The sequence below is a fragment of the Leopardus geoffroyi genome, chromosome C1 (genome assembly GCF_018350155.1).
Source record: "Leopardus geoffroyi isolate Oge1 chromosome C1, O.geoffroyi_Oge1_pat1.0, whole genome shotgun sequence".
Classification (NCBI taxonomy): Eukaryota; Metazoa; Chordata; class Mammalia; order Carnivora; family Felidae; genus Leopardus; species Leopardus geoffroyi.
In genome coordinates, this window is record NC_059328.1 from 196763005 (window position 1) to 196787952 (window position 24948).

The 24948-nt window shown below is 35.1% G+C and overlaps 1 protein-coding gene across 6 annotated transcripts in view; it reads right to left on the minus strand.

The window, feature by feature from the left end:
* ERBB4 (erb-b2 receptor tyrosine kinase 4) overlaps positions 1-24948 on the minus strand; it is a 1138739-nt gene that overhangs the window by 156806 nt on the left and 956985 nt on the right. For all 6 annotated transcript variants that reach the window (XM_045481110.1, XM_045481107.1, XM_045481111.1 and 3 more), the window contains one exon: positions 18512-18697. In XM_045481110.1, coding sequence (XP_045337066.1) covers positions 18512-18697 — 186 coding nt within the window. The remainder of the gene's footprint in view (positions 1-18511; positions 18698-24948) is intronic.

Sequence of the window (24948 nt, forward strand, 5' to 3'; positions counted from 1 at the left end):
TAGCTCCCCCAGTGCCTGACTGCTGGGGCATCAAAATGAAGCAGTGCTTTGTGGCTTCCCCTAGACACTCTTCTCTAAAACAGTCAAGGAAAAATACCTCTTTGCTCTGGGATGCTGGCTGTGACACATTAGAATGGAAGAGAAGGGAGTAGGCACTCCTTGGATCCTGACTTCATCCCAATCTTTCCATTCCTTTCTCCTTTCCCAGTTAGTCTGACTCCATCCCCATGTAACTGTGATTCATAGGACTTGGTGAAGCTCTTTTTGTAGCTCTATCATATTTCTATGCCTTTGGGGACAAATATTAACTAAATGTTTTGTGCTAATTTGGGTGACTATACTACTAAATACTCAATATGACATGTAAGCCAAGGTGGGAAGGTTATCAGGTGAATAAGCTGTGCACTGGTTCTTCTAACAAGGAGAGAGACAGAGTTAGAGAGAGAGACAGAGACACAGATAGGGAAAAAGACAGAGGTATTATTATGCCAGGGGACACAGCAAATTTTAACAGTCTATGTTGAAAGTTTGCTAAACTCTGAAAATTAGAGGTAAACTAGTGTATTTGCCATTTATTTAGGGATAGTAATTAAAAATCATTTTACTAAATATAATCATTCATTTTTTCATCAAGTAAATGTAGGAGCCTCTTGTTCTCCTGCTCTAAATGCCCACAGATATTGCCTTTGTTTAGATCCTCATTTATTTCTCAAGCAGATGTTTAAATAGCCTCCTAAGGGTTGTCCCTGATGCCCTTTGTTTAGATGTTTGCAGTTTGGGCACCTGGTTAGAAAGAAACTAGCAAAAGATCTTAAATGCCCATATTTCAATGGCAACTTCCCTTCTGACCTCTGTGTGATTTAGATTAACACCTTGAATTTGCTTTCATAATTTGAATATAAAGAATTTGAATCCGGCTTTTATGCCTGCCAGTGATGTACATGTAAAGACACTTCGTTATGACCAGTATAAGTCTAATGATTCCACACCTTTTCCTCTATGCTCTAGGCCATGTTTGCTAAGATATAGATAAAACTTAACAGAATGACATCACTACAATTATATATTGGTGAAAATAGAAAACAAGTCAGAGGTTGTCCTGAAAATTTGTATTTTAAATTTTATTCCATCTACTTTAGGGAATTGGGAACATTATTTGATAGCTTTGACTAAGAATGGCCAAGGTAGTAAAACTTCTGTCTAGGTTTCTCCATTGTACTTAAATACAGGTTCCCCCTTTACATACACAAGAATGTGTTTTCAAGTGCTTTAGAATTATTAATGAACTGAACTCCCTCAGGAGTGACTCCTTTTAAATCCTGAAATCACAATTCTTTGAAGATATAAAGTACACTTAATTTAACTGCCTTATCTCACCCAAAGTAGAAGTTTTTTTAAATTCATTCAGTCCCAACAGGGAAGAACACCCAGGTAGTACTTTCCTGTTAAATACCTCTTGTTCAGAGAGGTAGAAAAGCAAACTGACAGTATAGGAATCCATATTTTTTCCCCCTGCCAGCGTTATATGTATTTGGGGGCTAGAAAAATTTAGAACTTCCAATATAGCAATTTCTGTTGACAAGAAATTTAATTAAGTTGCGATGGGGTTGCTTTGCTGATAAAATTCCTGATTCTGGTAGTCCATCCAATGTTTTAACAGTTTATAAATTGATTATCAACCTTGCTTAGACTCACCAGGAGGGTAAACAAAACAAAACAAAAACACAACACTATCTCCAATGGCAGCAACATCAGTAGCTTTGAGAATACTCTTTCTGTGGGCTGCATTTTCAATCTTTATTGTGATTCTCCCTTGCCTACAATCCAATTTCTTTCAGACCCATATGGTGCCAATTTCTTGAAAGCTTATTGTAGTAATATTAAAAATCTCAATTTAAATATCAAATAAGCCCCCAAATCATCAGGAAATAAATCCATGTGGGCTCACAAAATTTCCCCTTCAGGCTTTGTGATTCTAGTTATTTGTTTCTTTGTTTCTTATGAGGAACAAATTGTTTTTAATGTTGCATTTTATAAAGGATTCAAAATGTGTGGGTGTCCCCAAAAGTATTTGATTTTTGTGACACTTTTTAAAACAATCATAACTTGAAAAATCTCAATATTTGAGCGATGATAATAAAAATTGCTTTGGGCTAAAACTCTGTATTCTGTATCACAGTCCACAGGAAAATTTTACAGCTAAGTAATAAACCTGGAAAATATAGGTTTATAATGGAAATGTTGACAGACTCTAGCAGGCACTGTTGTAATATCTTGAATCAGATTTAAAAGAAGTTTTCAATAACGTCTTTCCAAGCCAATCTTTTGGGGAATGCAAGTTAAAACATTTTTTTTTTTCCTACTACCTCAGTGACTGATAAAAATGTGAGGAATTTGTGGCCAGATACCCCAGGGCACCTGTGAAAAAGACAACGGGCATTTGTAACTGGACAATAAGCATGGGGAGATTACTGTAAGAAATTACACTTAAAATCTCACTCCACAGAGACGTTTTGACATAATGATAGTCCATAGATTCATAAGGACCATACTGGCATGTTCTCAGGTAAAGGTAGCAATGGAATAAACTATCAGCCCACTTAATTGTGTTTTAATAGAAAAATTTTATTGGAGGATAAGAATAGGAGTAACTGCAAAGATGGTGATTCTAGAAGTAATCAAGTCATTTTATTGATAGACACAGGAGTGCTCTCCCACATTTGCCATAAAATTAAGGTACACGTTACCTAACACAGGTCAATTTGTATACTTTAAATTTTACTGTTTATGACAGGAAATAAGAAATATTTCCTTCAGTTATCTAAACAAGATGGAAAACTAGATAGGCATGGGTACTATCAGTTTGAGGTCACTACCTGGCCCTGTCCCTAGAGTTGTACAATACAGTGGCCCTGAGAGAAGCAGTATGAGGAAATGCTTAGGTCAGGCTGAAAGCAGACTATGCCAGAATCACACCTTCTTTGCCCATTAGCTACATGACCTTGAACAAGTTATGTAACCTCTAAGTCTCACTGTTTTCATGTAAAATGGGGATAATATGGACAATAAAAAGAGTGATAATAACGCTAGCTAACATTATTGATTGTTATTCTATTGTTACTGCTGTGAACTGCCAATCTGCGTGAAACCAAACTATGGCAAAACAACCTGTTCCACAAAAGATCCAATCACCTCCAGTCAAGGTTGGTTGCATACCAAGACAGGGGGCAATTCATGAAAATTTCACAACCCCACTAGGAAGGGACTTTGGCTGTACACTCTTGCTTTAGAGATTGCCATATATTCCTCCAGTCTGGAGTAGAAACTGAGTCATTGATGTTCTGACTTGGTGCATTAAATCCTTAAAGAAATAGCCATCTGATTTTTTTTTTTTATTCTAATGTTTATTTTCTCTTGAGAGAGAGTGGGGAGGGGCACAGAGAGGGGGCACAGCCGCACAAGCTGTGAGCCCAGAGCCCAAGGTGGGGCTTGAGCTCAGGACTGTGAGATCATGACCTGAGCTGAAATCAAGAGTAGGCTGCTTAACTGACTGAGGCACCCAGGCTCCCCTAGCCATCTGAAATTTTTAAAGCAACACATAAACCAGCACCCAGATTAAGAACAGTGCTGACATCACAAAAGCTACTCTGACCCATGTTAGTTATATTTTTATGGAATTCTTTAACCTTATATATGAATTAGCTAAAGGATATCATTTTATTTAGCACTTAATGTATCGTTGGTAAAAGCTTTCTAAACTCTACTTCATTTTAGCATTATAACTTTGACAGTTTAATACATGATAGAAATAAGATGAAATTATGGGGGAATCATTCATTTTGTTTAAAAAAAAAACAATTCTAATTTTATTTTTTTTTTCAACGTTTATTTATTTTTGGGACAGAGAGAGACAGAGCATGAACGGGGGAGGGGCAGAGAGAGAGGGAGACACAGAATCTGAAACAGGCTCCAGGCTCTGAGCCATCAGCCCAGAGCCGGACGCGGGGCTCGAACTCACAGACCGCGAGATCGTGACCTGGCTGAAGTCGGACGCTTAACCGACTGCGCCACCCAGGCGCCCCATAAACAATTCTAATTTTAAAGCTCAAGTCAGTCTTACATTTAATCTACAAGAGACTTCATAACAAAACCGTTGGCCTAAGCCTTATATACTACACTTTCTAAAAGAGCAGCCCCAATTAGTAAACTGTATTCATGGTAATGTACTTGCTTGGGGCGATAATCATCAGAGTCCCTAGTTCTGGTCCCTGCCAGTGAAAGTGCACCAGGAGTGGGTGATGTAGTATTGTAATTATACAATTAGCCTTGTCAAGGCATGCAGCATTGGGAATAGCAAGATCCTGAAGCTTAAAATGTGGCTAGCTGATATATGACTGTCATTAAGCTCATCCTTTGTTCACTTTGTGATGGGGTAGATACTGAGCTTAGGAAAAGGATTCTTAATGAAGGATAAAATCTTTGACCCGTAGCCATTCTTTTTCATGTGCTCATAATCACTCACCTCACCCTTCCTGTCCCCAACTGCACATGTATTCTGTTCCACTCTCACCTTAGCCGGATGAAAAATGACAAACATCTGCCAACAAGCTCTATTTAATCAATCAAATTTAGATGATATAAAGTGAAATTTTGTACAAATAGTGCTTAACCTATTACTTCTAATCATGACAATAATGGATCTCCCCACTCAATGCTCCTTTCCATATATACATACTAAATTGGATATTGTGAAATCTTGACTACATAGAATTAATCTATATTTAAAATATAAATTCCTCACTAATACATTTATATTCAAGTTATTAAAATATCAGCTCTATGTAATACATGTATATGTGTGTATTTATGTTTTTATACACACAGAGATACAATATCATACAAGGTGTGTATATTTATTTCATTGCGTATAATACTAAATAGAATAATTCAAAATTTTGAACTTCCTCAGAAGATAGAAAAATCAGCATAAAGCCTTAACTGCTTTCTCTCATTTAGTCTGTCTTCATTATTAACCTAATTTTCTTCTCTTCTGGCTCCATGCCCTCTGGGTTTGATTGAGCTATCTTTCTTCTGTAGCCAGTGACCTGCTAAACCACTTTCCTATGGTAATTAGCAGGTGCGGAAGTAGGAGTGTAGATATTCCCTCTAAGTAATTGCAAGAGGATCTAACACTACAATTTGATTGCTGGGTCCCTCCTAGGTCAAAAACTACACAGAACTCAGTTCCTCTTTATAGCCACTGTTCTAGAATTTATATGTGCCAATCTATAGAGGATATCCTTTGAAGTAATGCTAGAGGTAATACTAATGCTAGAGTCAGACTCAGCGTTCAGAGTATTATATATCCATTGTAATGTACTAAACATAGTGATTTTAAAAAAATGTTTGAAAAAATAAATCATTATTACAAATATAGATCACAGCAAGTCTTAAGTACAATTAAAAGCAAAGAACTAGGAGGTTTGTGTGGGTTACAAAGGGATGGCACAGGTCATCAAATAGTTCTATATCTTGATTTTAGTCGTGGTACAATGAATCAACACGTGATAAACTTGCTTAGATCTACACATGCTCACAGGGTTCATGTAAAACTGGAAATATCTAAACAAGCTCTGTGGGTTGTACCTACGTCAAATTCCTAGTTGCAATATTGTGCTAGAGTTACACAAGATGCTATTGGTGGGGAAATTGGGTGAAGGAGACATGGAAATGCACTTTAATTTTTTTTTGTAACTTTCTATGAATCTACAATTATTTCAAAATAAAAAGTGGGGCTTTTGTCGGTTTTTTGTTTGTTTGTTTTTTTTATTTAATGTTATTTGGAGAAAGAATTGGGCAGGTGTAGAGGAAGTAAATTTTTGTTTTGCCTTCAGTCTCAATATGCTTTTTTTTTTCTGTTTCCAGCCAAACCATTTGACTTCATCCTTTGTTTCCTCCATGTGCAGCGAAAGACAAGTCGTATCTCTCTAAATTACTGTAAGCATCTTGAAATCTGGGGGGAGGGTGATGGCATTACATGCATACATCTAAAAGATCATGAATATATATCACAACTTCCTTAGAGCAATGTTATAACACCCCTCTAAGGCAACAGTTTTAGAAACAAAAGCCACAGGGAGCCATAAAGTAGACACCCAGTCCTGCTACTTTGATTCTCCATTTGAGAAAATCACTGTGCTCCTAAAAGCTACTACAATACCAAGCTTCACAGAGTCATGACTAATAGATGTAATTGCTAACATTTTACACACATGAAGTACAATTTAATCCATTTGGGTTGGATAGCTTTCACTTTTCTGTCAAAAAAAAGTACCAGCCAATGCATACATTTACAGTCAAGAAATTAAGTTCTTTACTTTCTGGATGTGTATGGTAGCTGAATGAAAACCTCTGCCATTTATAGAATGGAGTAACTTCCAAGCTGAATTAGAGTTGCTCAGCATGCTAAACAAAGCCACAGGCAAAGCAAAAGGGAAACTTGCTATTTTATAGGTTCGACAAGAAACAACCTACATGACTCCTTCTCTAAGTGAGAGGCCTTCATATTTCATGCAAACCCCGGGAAACAATTAAGGCCTCATTGCAATTCTGGGACCTGTGTTCTAGAAACTGCATCAATAAACTTCATTTTCATCTAGCACATTCGAGATTCTCTCTTATCCCTTACTACCCCTTTTCTATCGCCCTCCTTTAAGGCAATGAGAATTTGGCACATAAATAAAAAGCATGAGGTCGTTTCCGGGAGGGGATAAACACAATTCAAATTCAGCCAGGTGCTTTATCACCAATTTGGGAGGTTGCAATGTTATTAGACATTCTGATATAAAGATGGAGAGGGAAAACTATCGTTGGAAAAGAGAGATTAGAAAAAAAAAAAAACTTAGATGGTAAACTGAAAGCATAAAAGCATATAGAAGTAAAAATCTAGCTGACTCTCATTTAATATTCTATAGGGGGCAAAAGTCCATAGCATCATTTAAAAATTATCACAAAAAATATATAATTTTTAGACTAACTCTCTAATACGGTAGTAGTGATTTTCACTGAAATTGTAAACACAGAGTCCACAAATCTTACAGAGCGAATGAAAGGGGTGCTCGCCTGCCAGCTGATGTAGGCTGGGGGATCTATAGATTCAGATCATGATATATATAGATATCTATATATCTATAGATATATAGATATCTATAGATATATAGATATATAGATTCAGATCATGGCTTTATTACTATGAAAAATTATGTCCTCAAACAAACTCTGTCACCTGTTTAGGCTTCTCCATCTTCAACACAAGCTCATCAGATAGATGGTTTTAAAGCTAGTCTCTGAAGACCATGGGAGACTCATGGTCCCAAGGAGCCCTCTCAATGCCATCTGCTGCTGTAGTTACGCTTTGGTTTTATTTGTTTAGATTTTCAAGTAAGATTTCACTTGAAATAATTGCATTCATTAATTTTTTTTAATCACTGAACTAGATAATCTTTCAGGGCTCCTTGCTATGACATAATTTCAACAAATTCTGATATTAATTTTTTTTAAAGATTCACCACCTCCACACAGTAACTCTTCTGGGCTGGATCCTTTCCATGCAATTTTTCTATTGCTTTCTTTTATTTTTGTATACACAGCAAATTAAGATACCAGTTTGTGTTTTGTGCATGCTTCTTTAGAATAAATAGGAAAACCTGTATTTCTAATTTGGGCTCTTCATCTTTTTAAAAACATTTTTTTAAGGTGTTATTATCCATATTTGAGAGCGAGGAAGACAGAGCATGAGCAGGGGAGGGGCAGAGAGAGAATTTGAAGCAGGCTCCAAGCTCTCAGCACAGAACCAGATGCAGAGTTCAAACCTAAGACTGATGCTTAACTGACTGAGTCACCCAGGCGCCCGGGGCTATTCATCTTAAAGGAGTTTTTGCATTACAGGACCTAAAATTGCAATTCCAAGACAGCAGCACCCAGGAAAAAGTCTGTATTGGTTCTGTTGTTTGAGAAATTGACATTTCTTTCTTTTATTTTTTGAATTTTTGTTAACGTTTATTTATTATTGAGAGACAGAGAGACACAGAGCGTGAGCAGGGGAGGGATAGAGAGAGGGGGAGACACAGAATCTGAAATAGGCTCCAGGCTCTGAGCTGTCAGCACAGAACCCAATGCGGGGCTCGAACTCACAAACTGTGAGATCATGATCTGAGCCAAAGTTGGTCGCCCAACCAACTGAGCCACCCAGGCGCCCCTGACTTATTTCTATCTAGCTGTGGAGAAGGGGTGGCATGTGGATAAGGTTGAAGACAACAACCTAGAGAAAAATGGTTAGGTTTTCCAAGACCAACAAGAAAAGAAGGTATCATGGTGACAATTTCAGAAGAGAGCTTAAAGTGAGGTGGGGGGAGGCTATGCTCCTACTCTCAGTCTGTACTCACAGAGATGCTAGGCTTCTCATGAGATGATATGTGGATGGATGCTGAGGACCTGGGGGACTGAACAGAATGAGGTAGAGATTTGTACAGACATAGCCAGTTGGCTTGATGGAGGAAGAGAGTTCTGTGAAGCAGAGTTCAATCTTTTTAGTCACCCTATCAGCCCTGTCTAGATCAGCTGACAGCGTGCCAACCCCCCAATAGGTCAATGAGTCCAGCCAAGATCCTAGACCCACCCAGCAGACCTAAACTCATGAGAAATAAACAATTAAGTTATGTGCCAAATAAAAGAGAAAGAAAAGGACACCTGGGTGGCTCAGTCGGTTAAGTGTCCAACTATTGATTTTGGTTCAGGTCATGATCTCACAGTTCACTAGATTGAGCCCCATGTTGGGCTCTGCCTTCACAGAGCGGAGCCTGCTTGAGATTCTCTCTCTTCCTCTCTCTCTGCCCCTGCCCACTTGTGCCCATGTTTGTGCTCTCTGTCTCAAAATAAATAAACTTTAAAAAATAAAAGAGAGAGAAAGAAAATGATTTGGAGGCCATTATGACTATGCAGAGAGATTGGAGAGCTCAGCTTCCATGGAGCTGAACAAGGAACACATTTATGTACCGATTATAAAGGTCAGAAAAGTGAAGACTGCCCCTGTCTGCCAAGAATCATATATCTCTCATCAGATGCTTTAATATCCCTATAAAAATCCTTGTGGGGGCTTCCCAATACATGATTAAAATGGAATTTCTAACCAACTTTGATAGGTGCGCACCAACCTGGAATAATTTTAATTTAGAAAAAAAATAATGTAATGTTCCTCTAATCTGTTATCGTAGATCAAATTCACTTTCATTTAACATGAGGAAATGATGGACAAACTTCTCTGGGGCACGTTTGTATTTTGTCCTGGAAAAAATATTTCAAGTGAACTCTTTAATTGTGCAAAATATAGCAATCTTCTGAAATGGATGGTCTTGAGAGCACTCCTCTATGTGATTTAAGAAAACAAAAACAAACCACCACCACCACCAACAACAACAACAACAAATAATGTCAATATTTATTGAGGGATACTATGTGTTAGGCAATATATTAATATACTGACACATTTCACTGTTTTATTTAATTGTTATAAACACTCTATGAGCTAAATATTATTATTCTAATGTTTAGATAAGTAAGTTCAGAGAGTTTAAAAAACTTGCCAAAAATTTTACAGTTACAGACTGGTAGTTGTCATTCGAAGCTAAATATTTGTAAGTCCAAAATCCATTTTCCTTAACCATTATAATCATAGTAGGGTCTCAAAGGAAATTTTCAATATTCATGAGTACAATACTAAATGAGTACAAATGATAAAAGAATATAATAAATGCGTACAAATGAATAAAGAAATACGTATATTCCTGTTCTGTAAAATCTTCTGATTTTTCAGATTAATATCAGTTTCTGCTATTTATTGATTAATTTAAATTTTAAAAACATAGGTTTGCTTCATTTTATGCAGACACAAGTATTCTCATTTAGCAAAATGGAAAATGGGTCTCCAGGTTCTCACAACTATGATTCAGAATTTAAACCCAGATTGTATTTCTTTACAGTTCATGTTCTTTCTGTTATACTATGCTGTCTTTCTGTAAAAGCCATGTCTAAATTAATTTTGATGCTAATAAATATTAAATAATGTATAATTTTACTAAATATTATAATAACTTTTTAAGCACTAAAGCTTCAGTAGTAAATGTGCAAAGTCAATCTGCGATCTTATTTAACCTCACAACAGCTGGACAAATGGAGGCTGTTGCCCATTTTATAGATGAGGAAACAGATTTAGACACAGTAAGGAACTCGCCTAAGTCATACAGATGATAAGTGGTAGAACTAAAAGAGGAGCACGACACTTCTTCCTTCTAAATTCTTCCCTAAAATACCAATGGATGGCACCGTTTCTCATCTCTCACCTACTTGGTTTTTGTATCTACCTTCCCCAAGAGAATATAAAAGTCATGACAGAGGGGCTTATAGTTGTTGCTCTTGCTTGAAACCTCTGATCTTGGGATGGTAACTACTACATCATAACTTGATATTATGTTAAATGAATAAATAAATGAATCTTTCCTAAAGACCACAGATATTCTCCCTTGTGATTTAAATCTCAAATGTCTAATGAAAACATAAATCTAAACAATAGACAGAGACCTTGAAAATATTCACTTATCAGACTGCTTCTTTAGTGGGGAAAAATTGAATGATGTATCTTCATGAGATAATCAATGACTTGGACATTATTTTTCATCCTTGGACTAGTTTGCAACATGACCCTGGGAAAGTCACTGAGGGTATATACTCTGAATAAAATTTTACCATTGACTCAGATTCATGCTACTGTATTTCTCTAAAGATCTAATGATAATTTATTAGAATATATAATGCATTTAAAGTTATATAATAGCAGTAAAAATGATACATTAAATAAGATATAAGATGTAAATGTAAATTATTAAGAAGATAAATACGTAGGCTGTCCTTGTCTTTCTCAAAATGTGGCTATATGACTAGAAAAAAATAATCTCTATTTTCATTTAAACTGGGAATTGTTATTAAATGAGGTTTGGCTATGCCACTAACACCATGGCTTCTAATTCTAATATATCCCTTCTACTCCATCTTTTAAAATATAATAATTTTGCTATGTCAAAACATACCTTCCGAATCTATTCATTCAATTGACATTCACAAACTTCTAAAAAGTGTTAAAAGTCATAATTATATTATTAAATATAATAAGTACCAATTATCTTTCCTAGAAGGTTAGTAGTATTCTGTTTCTTCTCTAGACTATTTATTATTTCAAAATTTTATATATTAGTATATATATATATAATACATTTATATAATATATACAATACACATATATAATGTATACATGTATAGTGACTGAGGTCGTATCTACATATAGACTTTGGCCTTGACCAGAAACAAAGCAGAAATTTTGGTGCCCAGTTCATGCATTTAACTGACATCAGACATTCAGATTTGAATCTAATTTAATTCGTAAAGAGAAAATGGCTGGATCCAATGGTAAAATTACAGTTTTCCTATCACTCTGTGTAGCTACTGTGAGCAGAAAAATGGAAAAGAGGAAAGAAAGAAAGAAAATGAAGATTCTGCTCATGTAACACATTCAAGCCCGAAGACTTTGTATCTGTGTGTGGAAGAGGAATTAATTTCTTAACACAGAAATCTACTCTTTTCCATCATTGTGAACTGTTTTTGAACTGAGAGAGGTTCTTCTCTCCACTTTGTGCCTCACACTAACTCCTACTCTGGCACGAAGTATAAATTAAACTAAGGTACACAGATACTTTTTAATGGCCACAAAAAGTCAGGTTTCACAGTAGAATTCTCATTAGCTTCAAACAGGAATATGATATGACACGAAAAGTAAATCAGGGATAAAGTAGAGTGTGAAACTTAAAAAAAAACCTACAGTTTAATTAAGAAAATATATTAAATTAACCTAAAATTATACTGACCTTTAAATGATACAGTGTTCTTCAAAAACAAATGCTGGAATCAATCTATTTATAAAAATACAACTTAAAGAGTCTTAGAGGCAAAAATCTAAATTATTTTAATTAAACATATTAGGTCAATTTTTTATTCTTTAAAATATTGAATGACTTTTATTTATATTTTCTTTCAGAAGAATTTTAAGGATGGTACAATTTATGAATTAATCAGGCAATGAATTATCTTGAAGTTTATAGTGGACCACTGACATGTGTTTTTAGAATCATCTCTTTAACTAGTTTCAGTGGTAAACTACTGAAAAAAAAAGCCCTTGAGACCCTACATCTGAATTGAACTGAAATTTAGAATACAGTAGCAACATCAACAAAAATATTTCAAATAAGCTTTTCCTTAGAAAGTAGTCAGGAGCTAAAATTTGTGCAGCAACAGGAAGTCAAACCAATGTTAACCTTTTCTAGCTTGAGATTGAAAAGTTAGAATTTTCTCTTTATTCCTCTTCAATAACGGACTATCTTATTCAAAATACCCCAAAACTCAACTCTTTGCCAGTTCCCTGATAGTTTCCCATGTTTTCAATATTACCAATAATCCAATTTTCTAACATGAAAATTAGAGGTCACAATAACAGCAAATACAGGACAGCATCTTAGGAATCTGTGCAAGAAAACACACGAGGATAGGGGACTCAGGTCCTTTTTTCCAAAAATAAGAAATACTAAATATTAAACATAGGATTCTCTCCTCCTATCCCCAGCCTCATCTAAGAACAAATGCTAAGTCTTTTACAGCTGAGATTCAAAAATAGAGTATTTTTAAAATAACATCATTAAGGCATTCTAACTATGAATGTAAGTGCCTTTCCTTATTGCCTTCATATCAAATATATTCAGAATAACACAGAATGTACATTCTTACTGTATGCTACACAGTGTTTTAAGCAGAGAATATTACCTTATTCTCATAATTACTCCATTAAATAACTACTTTTATTATCCCCATTTTCAGGAGACTCAAGAGATTAACTTATTTAAGGTCACACAGCTGAAAAGTGGTGGGTCTGGAAATAGAACCCATTCAGACTGGTTCTAGACTCTGTATGCTCAACACAAGATAGTGCCAAATTACACATTTTAAATTCCTAATTTTGTGGCTCCTGGATGGCTCAATCAGTTAAGCATCCAACTCTTGACTTCTGGCTCAGGCCGTGACTTCACAGTTCATGGGTTTAAGCCCCACATCAGGTCCTGGGCTGAAGGCTCAGAGCCTGTTTGGGATTCTCTCTCTCTCTCTCTCTCTTTGTCTCTCTCTCTCTCACTCTGTCTCTGCACCCCCTCCTTATGTTCACTTTCTCTCAAAACAAATGAATAAACTTATTTTTTTTAAATCCTAATTTATAGTGGTACTTGTGATCAGTATCTACACTGCATAATTGTTCACAGAACAGTTGAGCTTGCTTTATCAAAATAACTTATAATTAAAACATTGGTTCAAAAAAGTCTCCCAAAGTTGAAAGACTATCTAGTTCTTTCCCAGAAAATGTAACATACATGCTGATGAGAAGGCAATAAAAAAAAAAATTCTCATGAAGACAATGAAAAGTATTATTCATGATAGAACCTTTTCTTTTATGGGATTAATGATGAGACACCACTGTCTCATGGTGTCAGATGTCTTGCTCCTCGATGCTCTCCATATTCAGAAGTGCTGTTGAGGACAGCAAGCGGCTTTAAGCTACAGTGATGTGTATGTGTTTGGAGAGGCAGGTGCTGAATGGCTTAAAGACCTTGCTCAGGCACCAGAGTTCCCTGGTTAGAACACAGGCATTTCAACCTACTGTTTTGTCCATTAGGAGTTAACTTCCCCTACTTTCCTCATCTATAAATTGGGAGAATAATGAGCCATACCTACTAGAGTTTCAGTAATATTCAATAGCACAATGTGCCTAAAGCACCAAGCAGATGCCAAGTGTATAAGACATGCTTTATCCACATAGACTCAGTCATTATTGGTGTTACCAGGAAGTTCCGTCATTCTAAACTCACGTACACTTTTGAGAGTCTGCTAAGCTGTCTTAAAAACTGCTTGCCCAACATGTTAGCAACAAGTATGAAAGAAGGGATTCTCATCATTATTTCTATCCTGGATTCATAAAGCACCAGGAAGGCATATGGCATTATATAAACATTAAATAATAATATATCCTGCTCTGCTTCCAAATTAAATCAAGTTCCAAATACAGCATTTGCAAAGTTAATATGGCTACCTATAAGAGTCAAACAATTTTGGTGTTTAAATTTCTGTTTCTTATGACATAAATTTTTGTAGAATGACATACCAAAGGAAAAATGGAAAGAAAACTGGGAATAGGGGTAAAATTTGTTAAAATTATTTTCTCCCTTATATACAGAAACACAGATTAGTTGGTCAACTATTTACGTGTTAGCTGTGTGCATTTAATCAAGTAACTTACATTCTCTGCGATTTTATCTGTGAAATGAAAATCATGATACTTACTTCATAGGTTTGTGATGAGACAAATTAATTAATGAATAAAATATAGAGCAGTGGTTTGCACAGAGTAAGAGCTGCTTGATGTTAGCTATAATTATTATTTTCCTATGTATTGTTGTATTTTCTACAGGTATGTTATAACACAAATATATATAAGTTACTTTACAGTTTTACCCCCAACCCCCCCAAACTTTATCAGTGAAAAAAACAAAGTGGGTATTGAAGTAATTATGATGCTATCTTACTTTCCTGAGCCACTCTTGGTAAGAATTGGAAGCAAAGAAGACAAAGCCTCTAAGTTACTGGAATAACTATTTGTGAAATACTTGTGTTTACTCAGACCATATTACTCATATTTTACAGAAATTTTTAAAACAATTCTCTGTTTTGAGGCTTTCAACCTATACGTAATAAAAACAGATTGCTTTTAAGCACTTCATGTTCTAGGAGCTGAGCCAAGGAAGTTGCATTGGACTATTTTATTTAATCTTTGCAAGCCACTATTAGGAAGTATATTAATTTTTTATTGCTGTATCTAATTACCACAGATTTAATGGCTTAAAACAATACAAATTTATTTTCTTACAGTTGTGGATGTCAGAAGTCCTGAATTGGTTTGTAAACTGGAATAAAATCAAGATGTGGCAGGCCTGAACATTGTAGGGAGAATCTATTTCCTTTCTAGAGGTAGATTCTATTTCCCAGCATGTGGTCCCCTTCCCTGTCTTCAAAGCACATCACTCCAGCTTTGCTCCCATCTTTATATCTTCACTTACTCTGATCCTTCTGCCTCCCACTTATAATAATTCTTAGATTACATTGGGCCCACCTTGGTGATCCAGGATAATCTCTTCATCTCAAAATCCTTAATTTAATAACATTCACAATTCCCTTCTAACATGTGAAGTACCATATTCACAGATGCCGTGGATGGGATATAACATATTTCAGGGTAGGGAGTTTCAGCCTACCATAAGTAGATACAATTATGCTCATTTTGCAAATAAGAAAAAAAGGTAGTACTGAGAACAAACTGAGGGCTGATGGGGGGTGGGAGGGAGGGGAGGGTGGGTGATGGGTATTGAGGAGGGCACCTGTTGGGATGAGCACTGGGTGTTGTATGGAAACCAATTTGACAATAAATTTCACATATTTAAAAAAAAAGTGGGTACCATCATATTAATGCAGGTCCTTCAGATCCTAATGCTGTTTCCACTATACAATTGTGCCCCCAAAGTAGAAAAAAAAAAGATGAAGGAAGGGTTCTCTCTTTATGGGTTTTTCCCATAAAGATTTTTTCAAATTCTTCATGAGTTAAAAGTATTTATTAAATGTTTATTGAATGGCTACTATACCAATTTTCGTTGCTGGGAAGAAATATGAATCAGACTGAGTCAGTAGCTAGGTCATTACAAATTTTCCCATATATTTAAATACCCAAAACTCTTCACTCTATATAGAGAGTCGCAACCAAATTCAACCACCTAGTCGAAAGCTCCGGTTTCATGTTGTATAAACCTTTGCAATTTGCCATGTCTGGAACTGAACTCTCAAATTTTTTTCTACAATTATATTCAAATCTCAGCCTTCACCAGCTCAGGAAAGAGCACCACCATACACCCCAACAACTTATCATATTCAGAAGCCTATATTTATCTAAAAAATATATCTTAATCCTATTTACTTCTCCTTACTTTCATTACCCCCAGACTTCTGACTGGTATCTTCATTTTCATTTTTGGATTGCCTTGATTTCAGCTCCATATATAAACTGGCAATGTCCCATTAGAATGTAAAATACTTCAATATCTACTGTTTTTATAATAAAACGCAAACCTTTCATGCTACACAGGGTTACCACATCCCTTGTTCTGTTTAACACATTTGTGTGTCTGTTGCCTTCACGTAACTAGTGACAGAGCCTTCTTTCACTCTTAAAAATGTCCCAGCTGGATGATACATTACATGGTCACCATATCTATACAGCTCTTGTGGAATCTTTCCTCTGCCTAAATTTTCATCCCATAGCCAAATATTCTCCCTCAGGATTCAATGGTGTCTACCTTAAATGTGCTCTGTAATTATTTTTTGTCAAAATGTGAACCCAAGCTTTAAGTATAATACTATACTTAATTGTTTTATCTGTTGGCTATTCTGGCCATTAGGGTATACAAAGACAACCAGGACCATGTCCACGTTGTTTGCCCCTAGACAATTCAGGCAGCATAGTATCTGATACATGGAAGGTGTCTATAGATGTTTATTAAAAGATTAATGACTAAAGAAACTTGCCATACAGTCAATCATATAAACTACATAGTATAAAACTTGAATAATAAAAATGTGTTCAAGATACCAATGACCAAACAAATGCAGAAATTGTTTCTGTTTGGAGAAAAAGGTTGAGTAGGGAAGGTTCTGTAAGCAGAGGAACCCAATCAGCATTGATGGATGAAAGGACCATCGTATGTGATCAAGAAGCTATGAGGAAAGATTTCTAAGCAGAAAGGATGGCATTCACAAAGGCAAAATGGTTTAAAACAGTGCAATTATTCAGGGAACTCAAAGTAGTTTCTATTATTAGAGTGTACAGCTTTGCATAAATGATATATTGATGTCATGAATCTCTAAGGACAAAACCTAAATTATGAAGAATACTGCAGGAAACATAGAAACCAGCAAAGAAATTTGAAACTTAGTTTTATTCTCATTTATACTGCTAGAATGATTTGAGAATTTCTATTGCATGTTTAGCTCACCATATACTTTATTGGAGTTCTTAGGTAAGTAAATCAATTTTTGAAGAGTTGTGTTTCAAACTTCATTACTGTAAAAAATTCTCTAAGTTGTCAGTTCAACATGTACTAGTAACAAAAATATAATACATGGTCCATAATGAAACTATAATGGAATTTATGGTATGAAAACTAAACTGGACTTTCCCTTTAGATAATTTTTGGAATTTTAAGAATTACCTCAAATTTCTACTCTAGGAAATGAATTTTTATTCATTCATAGGCTGTAAAAAGAATAGACTAGAATTACTAAATTAACACTTTGGCATCTATCTAATACAAATGCAAAGATGAACACATCTATAGAATTAACTGAACATTAGGTCAATTTGTGATGTAAACAGAGGTTTAAATAGAGAATTAAAACTCATTTCACATCTATTTATCCCGGAGAAAATTTTCAAGAAATATTCTTGGTGATCATAAATGGGTTATTTGAATGTAAAACATGGACACCAGAAATTTCACGAACCAGTGGACTGAAAGGAATAAATGCTTTGTTTGGTTTCTAGAACACTTCAGCAGTTTGAGCCAAGATTTAAATTTGGAGAAGTCACATAAAAAAAAAAAAATCCAGAATTTTGGCCCCTTGGAAACACTGGAAGAACACATAACAATGGTGGAAAAAACCATAGTCCTTTCAGAGGGCAATGGTGTTCTCTAGGTCACCACAGAGCCCCCACCCCATCACCTCAGGTCCTGAGATCCATGCCATTTCCATATGCATGTTACATGCCTGAGACGGTGTGCCAGGCTGAAAAACCCCAACCATTAAAGACTAACTGAGAATTATCAAAATGTCTAGGAGGATATTTAGAACTTGATCATTTCTAATATTGAGAATTAAATGTACATACTATCTTAATAAAATTGTCTAAAATGGGATAATTCTTATATTCAATCTTTTCTTTCTTGGATTTTGTTTGTTAATTAAACTATATCAAAACAAACAAAAAGCTAAACAAATTTGGTAGAACATTTTTTTTCTTCTGATCAGTAATCTATTTGTTTTGGCATCTGGTTAACATAACACAAATAGCAGTAAAAATTCCCCAAATATATAAGTATGTCATGTGTTTGATCTGTGATTTGAATGCAAATACTTCCCTACATCTTTCAATATAGCACAAGTAATTTGTTTTATTTAAATATACTGAAAGACTTGACATATTTTCAGTATCCATACTATTCTAGATTAGGAGATGTCATTTCCATCAAAAGTGATGGGAACTTACCTTAGCTATTTGGACACACCAGTTAAGCAGTAGCTGGGATCCAATGTTATCCTTATGTTCATGGACATAATCCAACAGGCAGCCATGGGGCATAAGCTGTGTAACCAGTTGAATGGTTGGGCTCAGACACACACCCAATAACCGGACTAAGTGTGGATGGTCCATACTTGCCATGATCAAAGCTTCCTATTAAAAAAAAAATTTAAATGTAATTTCAACTCAAATTCCTTTATAGCACTCACTACATTAATGGTGCTGATAGTAATTTTGAAAATGTACTCTCATTCAATGGAATCCATTAAAAATGAAAAGGCATTATTGCAAATATTATATTTTTAAAGTGATTTAATTCAAGTAAATTTAAGTGAAAAAACAAGGACTATACATTTACTAAGATGGACAATGTTATAAAATTAAATGAATATAAAATTACTATTAGTGTTTTGTCTTTTGTAGTATGAACAATATTTGATTTTATTTACTGCTAAGTAAGTTGATATTGAATCTTGACTTATACCATGGATTTTTAACTTTTGATCTTGGTTCTGGAGTACAATAATCCATACGAATGTAATTATTTGTACATAGTACAAGGTGAACCAAAGGTAAGTCATCTGTTATTAGTGTGGAGTCAGATAGAATACACAGGTATAATTATTAAATTATAAATATCAAAACTTAAACAATTACAAGCACTATGCCCATTGGGGATTTATGTAGAAAAATAAACCTTTAAATTTGCTCCATACATTTGCCTTTATTCAATTCTACTTCATTTCCAAATTTATAAGTCATGTATTAGTTATAGAATCATAAAATATAATAGCTGAGTGAGACCATGAAAACTTGTCTACTCCAACTTTATCATTTCATGAAATGAGAAAATAGCTCTAATTTCTTTATCATAATCATGTCATTTTTGTTTAATGAAGATTGGACATATGATAGTCATTTAGTGCATCTTAAAGTTACTCTCCAATAAAGTTATTTTAAGTATCTTTACTACAATTTAAAACAAATAGGGCCTTCCATGCATGTGCACACACACATGCACACACACACACACAAGGGGGATGGCACAGATGTGACAACTTATTATCAATTAGTGTACCTACTTTGAGACTATGAGAATGTTTATATTAGCATTCTTGTATATCTTCTGTGCCTTTGAAATTTTTCAAGACTAAGAATGGAGGACAGAAAGCTCTACTGATCTATTATTTAAGATGACATGGAAAATCGAATAAACAAATTATTTCCATTTCCTCTCATTTCCACTACATTAACAATAAGGGCATTAATAAAGAGGCAGAAACCAATAATCATAGAAAGGAGGAAATAAAGATAGAATACAGAGTAGAATGTGGCTTAATAGTAGTAACTAAATTAACAGACATAAGACATCCGAAGCTTAATGTAGCAGGTAGGGAAACTGAGAAGAAATCCAATTTACACCATGTGTGTCACCACCAAAGGCTCAAGTAGTGTTAGTGCCTCAAATCTGTGCAAATGGAACAGGGAGGAGAAACTGACTTCAGTAGGACCGTTTCAAAGTGTATTTTGGAGGCACTTCAGACGGCAGATCTCCTCCTCCCTTTCGTCTTTGGGAGAAGCTAAATCAAAAGGATTGTGGACAAAAAAAAAAAAAAAAAAAAAGGATTGTGGACTATGGCTATTAGGCAAAATAGAAAGAGAAGTACTCTGGTGAAAATAATAAGATTATGTAAATTTATATATAGGGAAAACTGGGGCCACTTCTAGTTCCTTTTCCCAAATGGAGCTGTGACTTCGAAATTCTGAAACTTAAATTGTTTAAACCTCAAATTCCAAAGCCAGCAAAAATTCAACCAAGGGAGTGGATATACACACATGTTCAGCCATGCTTGTTCTTAAAGAAACTTCTCTCAGATGCCTCCTTTCTCTGTTAGCTGTGCTCACTAAATAAGAGGGAGCAATTAAAAGAGTACATTGAATTGAGGAAACAGAATAATGACAGTGAAGGGATATTCCAGAATAAAAGCTGTTCAAGAGACCGAGATAGCCGTCAGTCCAGACTTGAGTGTGCATATTGCTCTGGAAAAGGTGATCCGAGAAGATGGAGATGATAGAATACCTAATGACTTTAAAATACATTAAGAGCATATATATTTATCAGAAATCGAAATTCAAATTAGTGATCAATGCACAGAAAACTAAGCAAAAATAAAATGAAGCAATTGATTTGGTAAAACACAAAGACATCCATGAAAAAGAAAATCATTGTACTCGCTATAGAGCATGGCAGGGAATAGTTGTAGAAACATAATGGCATAAGTACAAATGCTGATATATGCAGACATCATATAACTATATTGAAAACTGAAGGGAAGGGAGGTGTACCTCTGCAAGAGGGTGATAGGAAGAAAGTGAAAGTTACATTCCTGTTGTTCCTAGTGACAAGTTAGCATATGATGCATAAAATGGAAAAATCAAGAGTTGACAGTGTTAGAATATTATTTAGATATAGAGTTAAGTGAAAAAATAAATTGCTGAGAAGCTGAAAGTGATTGTTTTGGGCTGTGGAAAATGAGTAGGAAAAGGAATGGAGGGTCACTCTAGACTTCTGTCTTTTACTATTCGCCTTGTAGAAGTATTTGACTTACTATTATTACTTTAAAGCTATTTGAGAAGACATTAACTTAAAAAAATTTTTTTTAATGTTTATTTATTTCTGAGACAGAAAGAGACAGAGCATGAGTGGGGGAGGGTCAGAGAGAGAGGGAGACACAGAATCGGAAACAGGCTCCAGGCTCTGAGCTGTCAGCACAGAGCTTGATGCGGGGCTCAAACTCACACACCATGAGATCATGACCGGAGCCGAAGTCAGTCATTCAACCGACTGAGCCACCCAGACGCCCCAAGACATTATTAACTTTTAAACTCCACTGCTACTTTAGCGGTGTTGAATTCAGCTGAGTCTAAAGATGATTCACAATTACGTGTATATCTGCTGGAGTATATGAATTTACTGGATCTAGCTAGGTTCTTAGTCAAGTATAATGTTTTACTTTTACGAGTGAGGAACAGTGGGGCAGAATGGGCACCTGTCTTTGAGAAAGAAGATATATAAGGCCAAACAGAAAAAAAATAAGCTGATAAAATACTATCAGCCCAACTCAAAAGACTGTTTTGAGTCTTTGTGGGCAGAAGCAGAAATTGCTGTTTTCCAGATGGCTTCTGAGTAGATGCTGACATTCCTCCTTCCTCAGCAGCCCCAGGCAACCAGAAGCATAGAACATGGGAGGACACCGGTTTCTATGCTTCCTTGCTGAGCCTGTCACCACAGCAATGCCTTGAGGACTAGCAGCCCAGAGAGCACTGAGTAGTTTATAGGTACGTATGAGACACTCAGCAACTGCCCAAACTATTTCTCTGGTGGCTGGAGTTTCTGCATAATGAGGAGGGCCAGAAATTTGAGTCATTACTATGAATATGGCCCCATCTGGGTCCAAAAAAGTAGAAACATTTTGGTTTCACTTACTGTATATTTTAAACATTTGAAAACATTTGAAACATTAGTAAACATTTGAAATAAAGGTAATCAATGTAGTTATAAGGAGAATACAGATAGGAATGTTAGCAAGTAATATTACCTATTATTTAATCCAGTATTATTATTCATTAATTAAATATTAACATTAATATTGAAAGTGTAAACCACAGGGTTCCTTCACTGAATTATGATATGCACACATATAAATATATACATATACACCAACAAATAAGCAGAACATGTAATCAAATTAAATAGCAAATTTAATCAAGCACAAAATTAGATATTATCTAATTACATTAAATTTATATTGATTGCATTTTCTCTATTTCTCTTCTAGTGGCTTTCAGTCTTTTATGAGCATGAGTTGCCTAGGTTTGTCATTACAAGTAGTTATCCTGGTCCCACTCCCAGATAATCCAGTCTAGAAATTGATCATAAAGCTGCATTTGTAGCAAGCTCTCCAGGTGAAGCTACTGTAGGAAATAGGGAAATTGAGGACCTCTGAAACATTGCCAAGAAATGTATCTAGAATCCATTGCAAAAGTAGTAACTTGCAACTGTGGTTTGATCCTCATTATAAGCCTAGTAGCAGTCAAAGGAGGCAGTGATTCTCAGCTATAAAAGGAGAAAACCAAGGCTGGTGGGCTTAGTGCCTCAGGTCTTATGATAACTGGCAAGTCAGGGTTAAGACTCCTGATTTCTGATTCTTAGTGCAGTGCTATTTCTTCTGATACTGTACTTTTAAATTTTCACTTCCATCAGCACCTCTCACTGTAGATGCTTATCTTGTTAAGAGGAAGACAGTTCCAAACACCTGATATCAGTCGTACCTGAAGAATTGGGTCAAATTATACCTAAGTTCCTGCAGAAACATTAAAATCAACCAACAAATTCGCACTAACAGGTAAACTGCCATTGCATACAATGCGCTTTCAGAAAGCATGAGGAAGAAAATGATGAAGTTTAAGGTAAAAGAACAATTTCGAGGTTATTTTAGGCTTCTTTTTCAGGATAAAATATATAAACAATGTTTTTTCTTTTACAACTCAAGGAGTAATGATAATTTCATTCTACATATGCATGCAAAAAGTTTACATCAGAAGAATGTAAAAAAGTCACATGAAAGTTTTCTTTTAAAAAAATCTATTAGTAAGTCCTGGCAAAAAAGCTGGGGTTGTATTAAGGAAAATTGCTCATCACACTACAAAGAGTATTTGAAACCAAATTGCAGAGTATTTGCATAATAGTTCTCTTTTTTTGAGAAAGAAAAGATGAACAAGACACTAATTGTAGGTTTTATTTTTTTCATAAAGGAAATAGCAGATGGCTTTTTTGGGGGATAGGAAAAGAGATAAAGAAAAGAGAATGTGGATTCATTTAGAGTGATGAGTGGGATAGAAAAGGAAAAAATTCCAATATTTTAATAATGGAGTGTTGGGCTTCAATAAATTGCTCTGTGTTGAAGTTAATAATGTCCCCTGTTACCTATCTCTGTGTGGGGCCTATGGAAGCAATTTTGGAATCTTTGCTGCTGTCACTAGAAAATGTCACCGAAGGCCACTGGAATAAATACAAGTTGACAGGTGCATTATCTATTTTTTCAGAAATAAAATTAGTTTCTGTCTTTGTTTTCCCTTTTGCTTTATAATTTTTTTTTTTGTAGGTGAATTAGAGTTTTCTCATGGACAGAGGGGAAGAATGTAACAGGTGCTACAGTGAAAACTCTAAAGCAAGAACATTTTTCTTTATAATGAAGTCTGGTTTGAATAAGGACATTTTTTTTAAACTATCAAGGGACGACCAGGGCATAGACAAAAAGCTCTGAAGCATGTGTGACATTATTCTCTTGCCTATGCTATTTGTATCTCTATTTGTGTCTGAAGGGAAGACATTTCTGTACAATAATAAAAGTAAGCAATACCATTTGTCATATTAAGGTATCATTTTGCCCAGCCTTCAGATGTTTATACCTTGCCACTTAAACTTGTTTTCTCACTCATGCTGGTTAGTGGTTTCACAAAAAGAAAAAAGGAAGAAAAAAAAACAAAACATATGGCCAGTGAAAACTTACGGGCTTTTTTTTTTTTTTTTTTTTTTTTTATGTTAACTTCAGCCAAGCTTTCACTGTTTCATTATGTCTATGGACCATTACTTCAATACCCTCCAGCTGAAAATGGGTAAAATCTCATTGTATCAGGGATAAGGAAGATAAAAAGGAAGATGGAGGAAAAGAAAAGATAAACAATTAATGTAGACATAAAAACCACGTTTAATGCAACAGTCAGCGGATTTGTGACTGCTTGGCACAAACTCCTCTCCTAAAGATAGTGAGGATGATGGTGATGAAGAAACCAGAGAAAATAATGATGACAGAAGTGATGAAAAATGAAATAAAATTATCGGTCCATAATAATGTTTTACAAACATGTATTGCTGCAGATGGTATCTAGATAATAAAATAAATGAAATCCACATCTGTTTCCTCAACATCTAAAATAAATACTAATTTACTTGTGTGAGTAGGTGAGTGGCAATTAGACAGAGTGAATTAATATGCCATTGAATCTAAGTTTGTCAACATTGCTCAGTGGCCTCAGCACTCTTTTCTAATCTCTGCTATCATTTTTATAGTTTTATATTATTTTATCCTAATAAAAATTAGGATCCTTCTAACTTTTGCTGTCAAAATGTTCCATTTGCATACTCCACCATTCACCCATTGAGTAGCTGGATCTTAGATTTAGATATTACTTCACAGTGCTGTACAATGTAGAACTTCATGAATAATTCTATACTAGGTAGATTTCCACGTTCTGGCTGTTTCCTACCTTCCCGTACCCTTATTTACATTGACTTTCCCCTCATCCTTATTACATTTTCCTATCCCTTTGTTAGACATTTA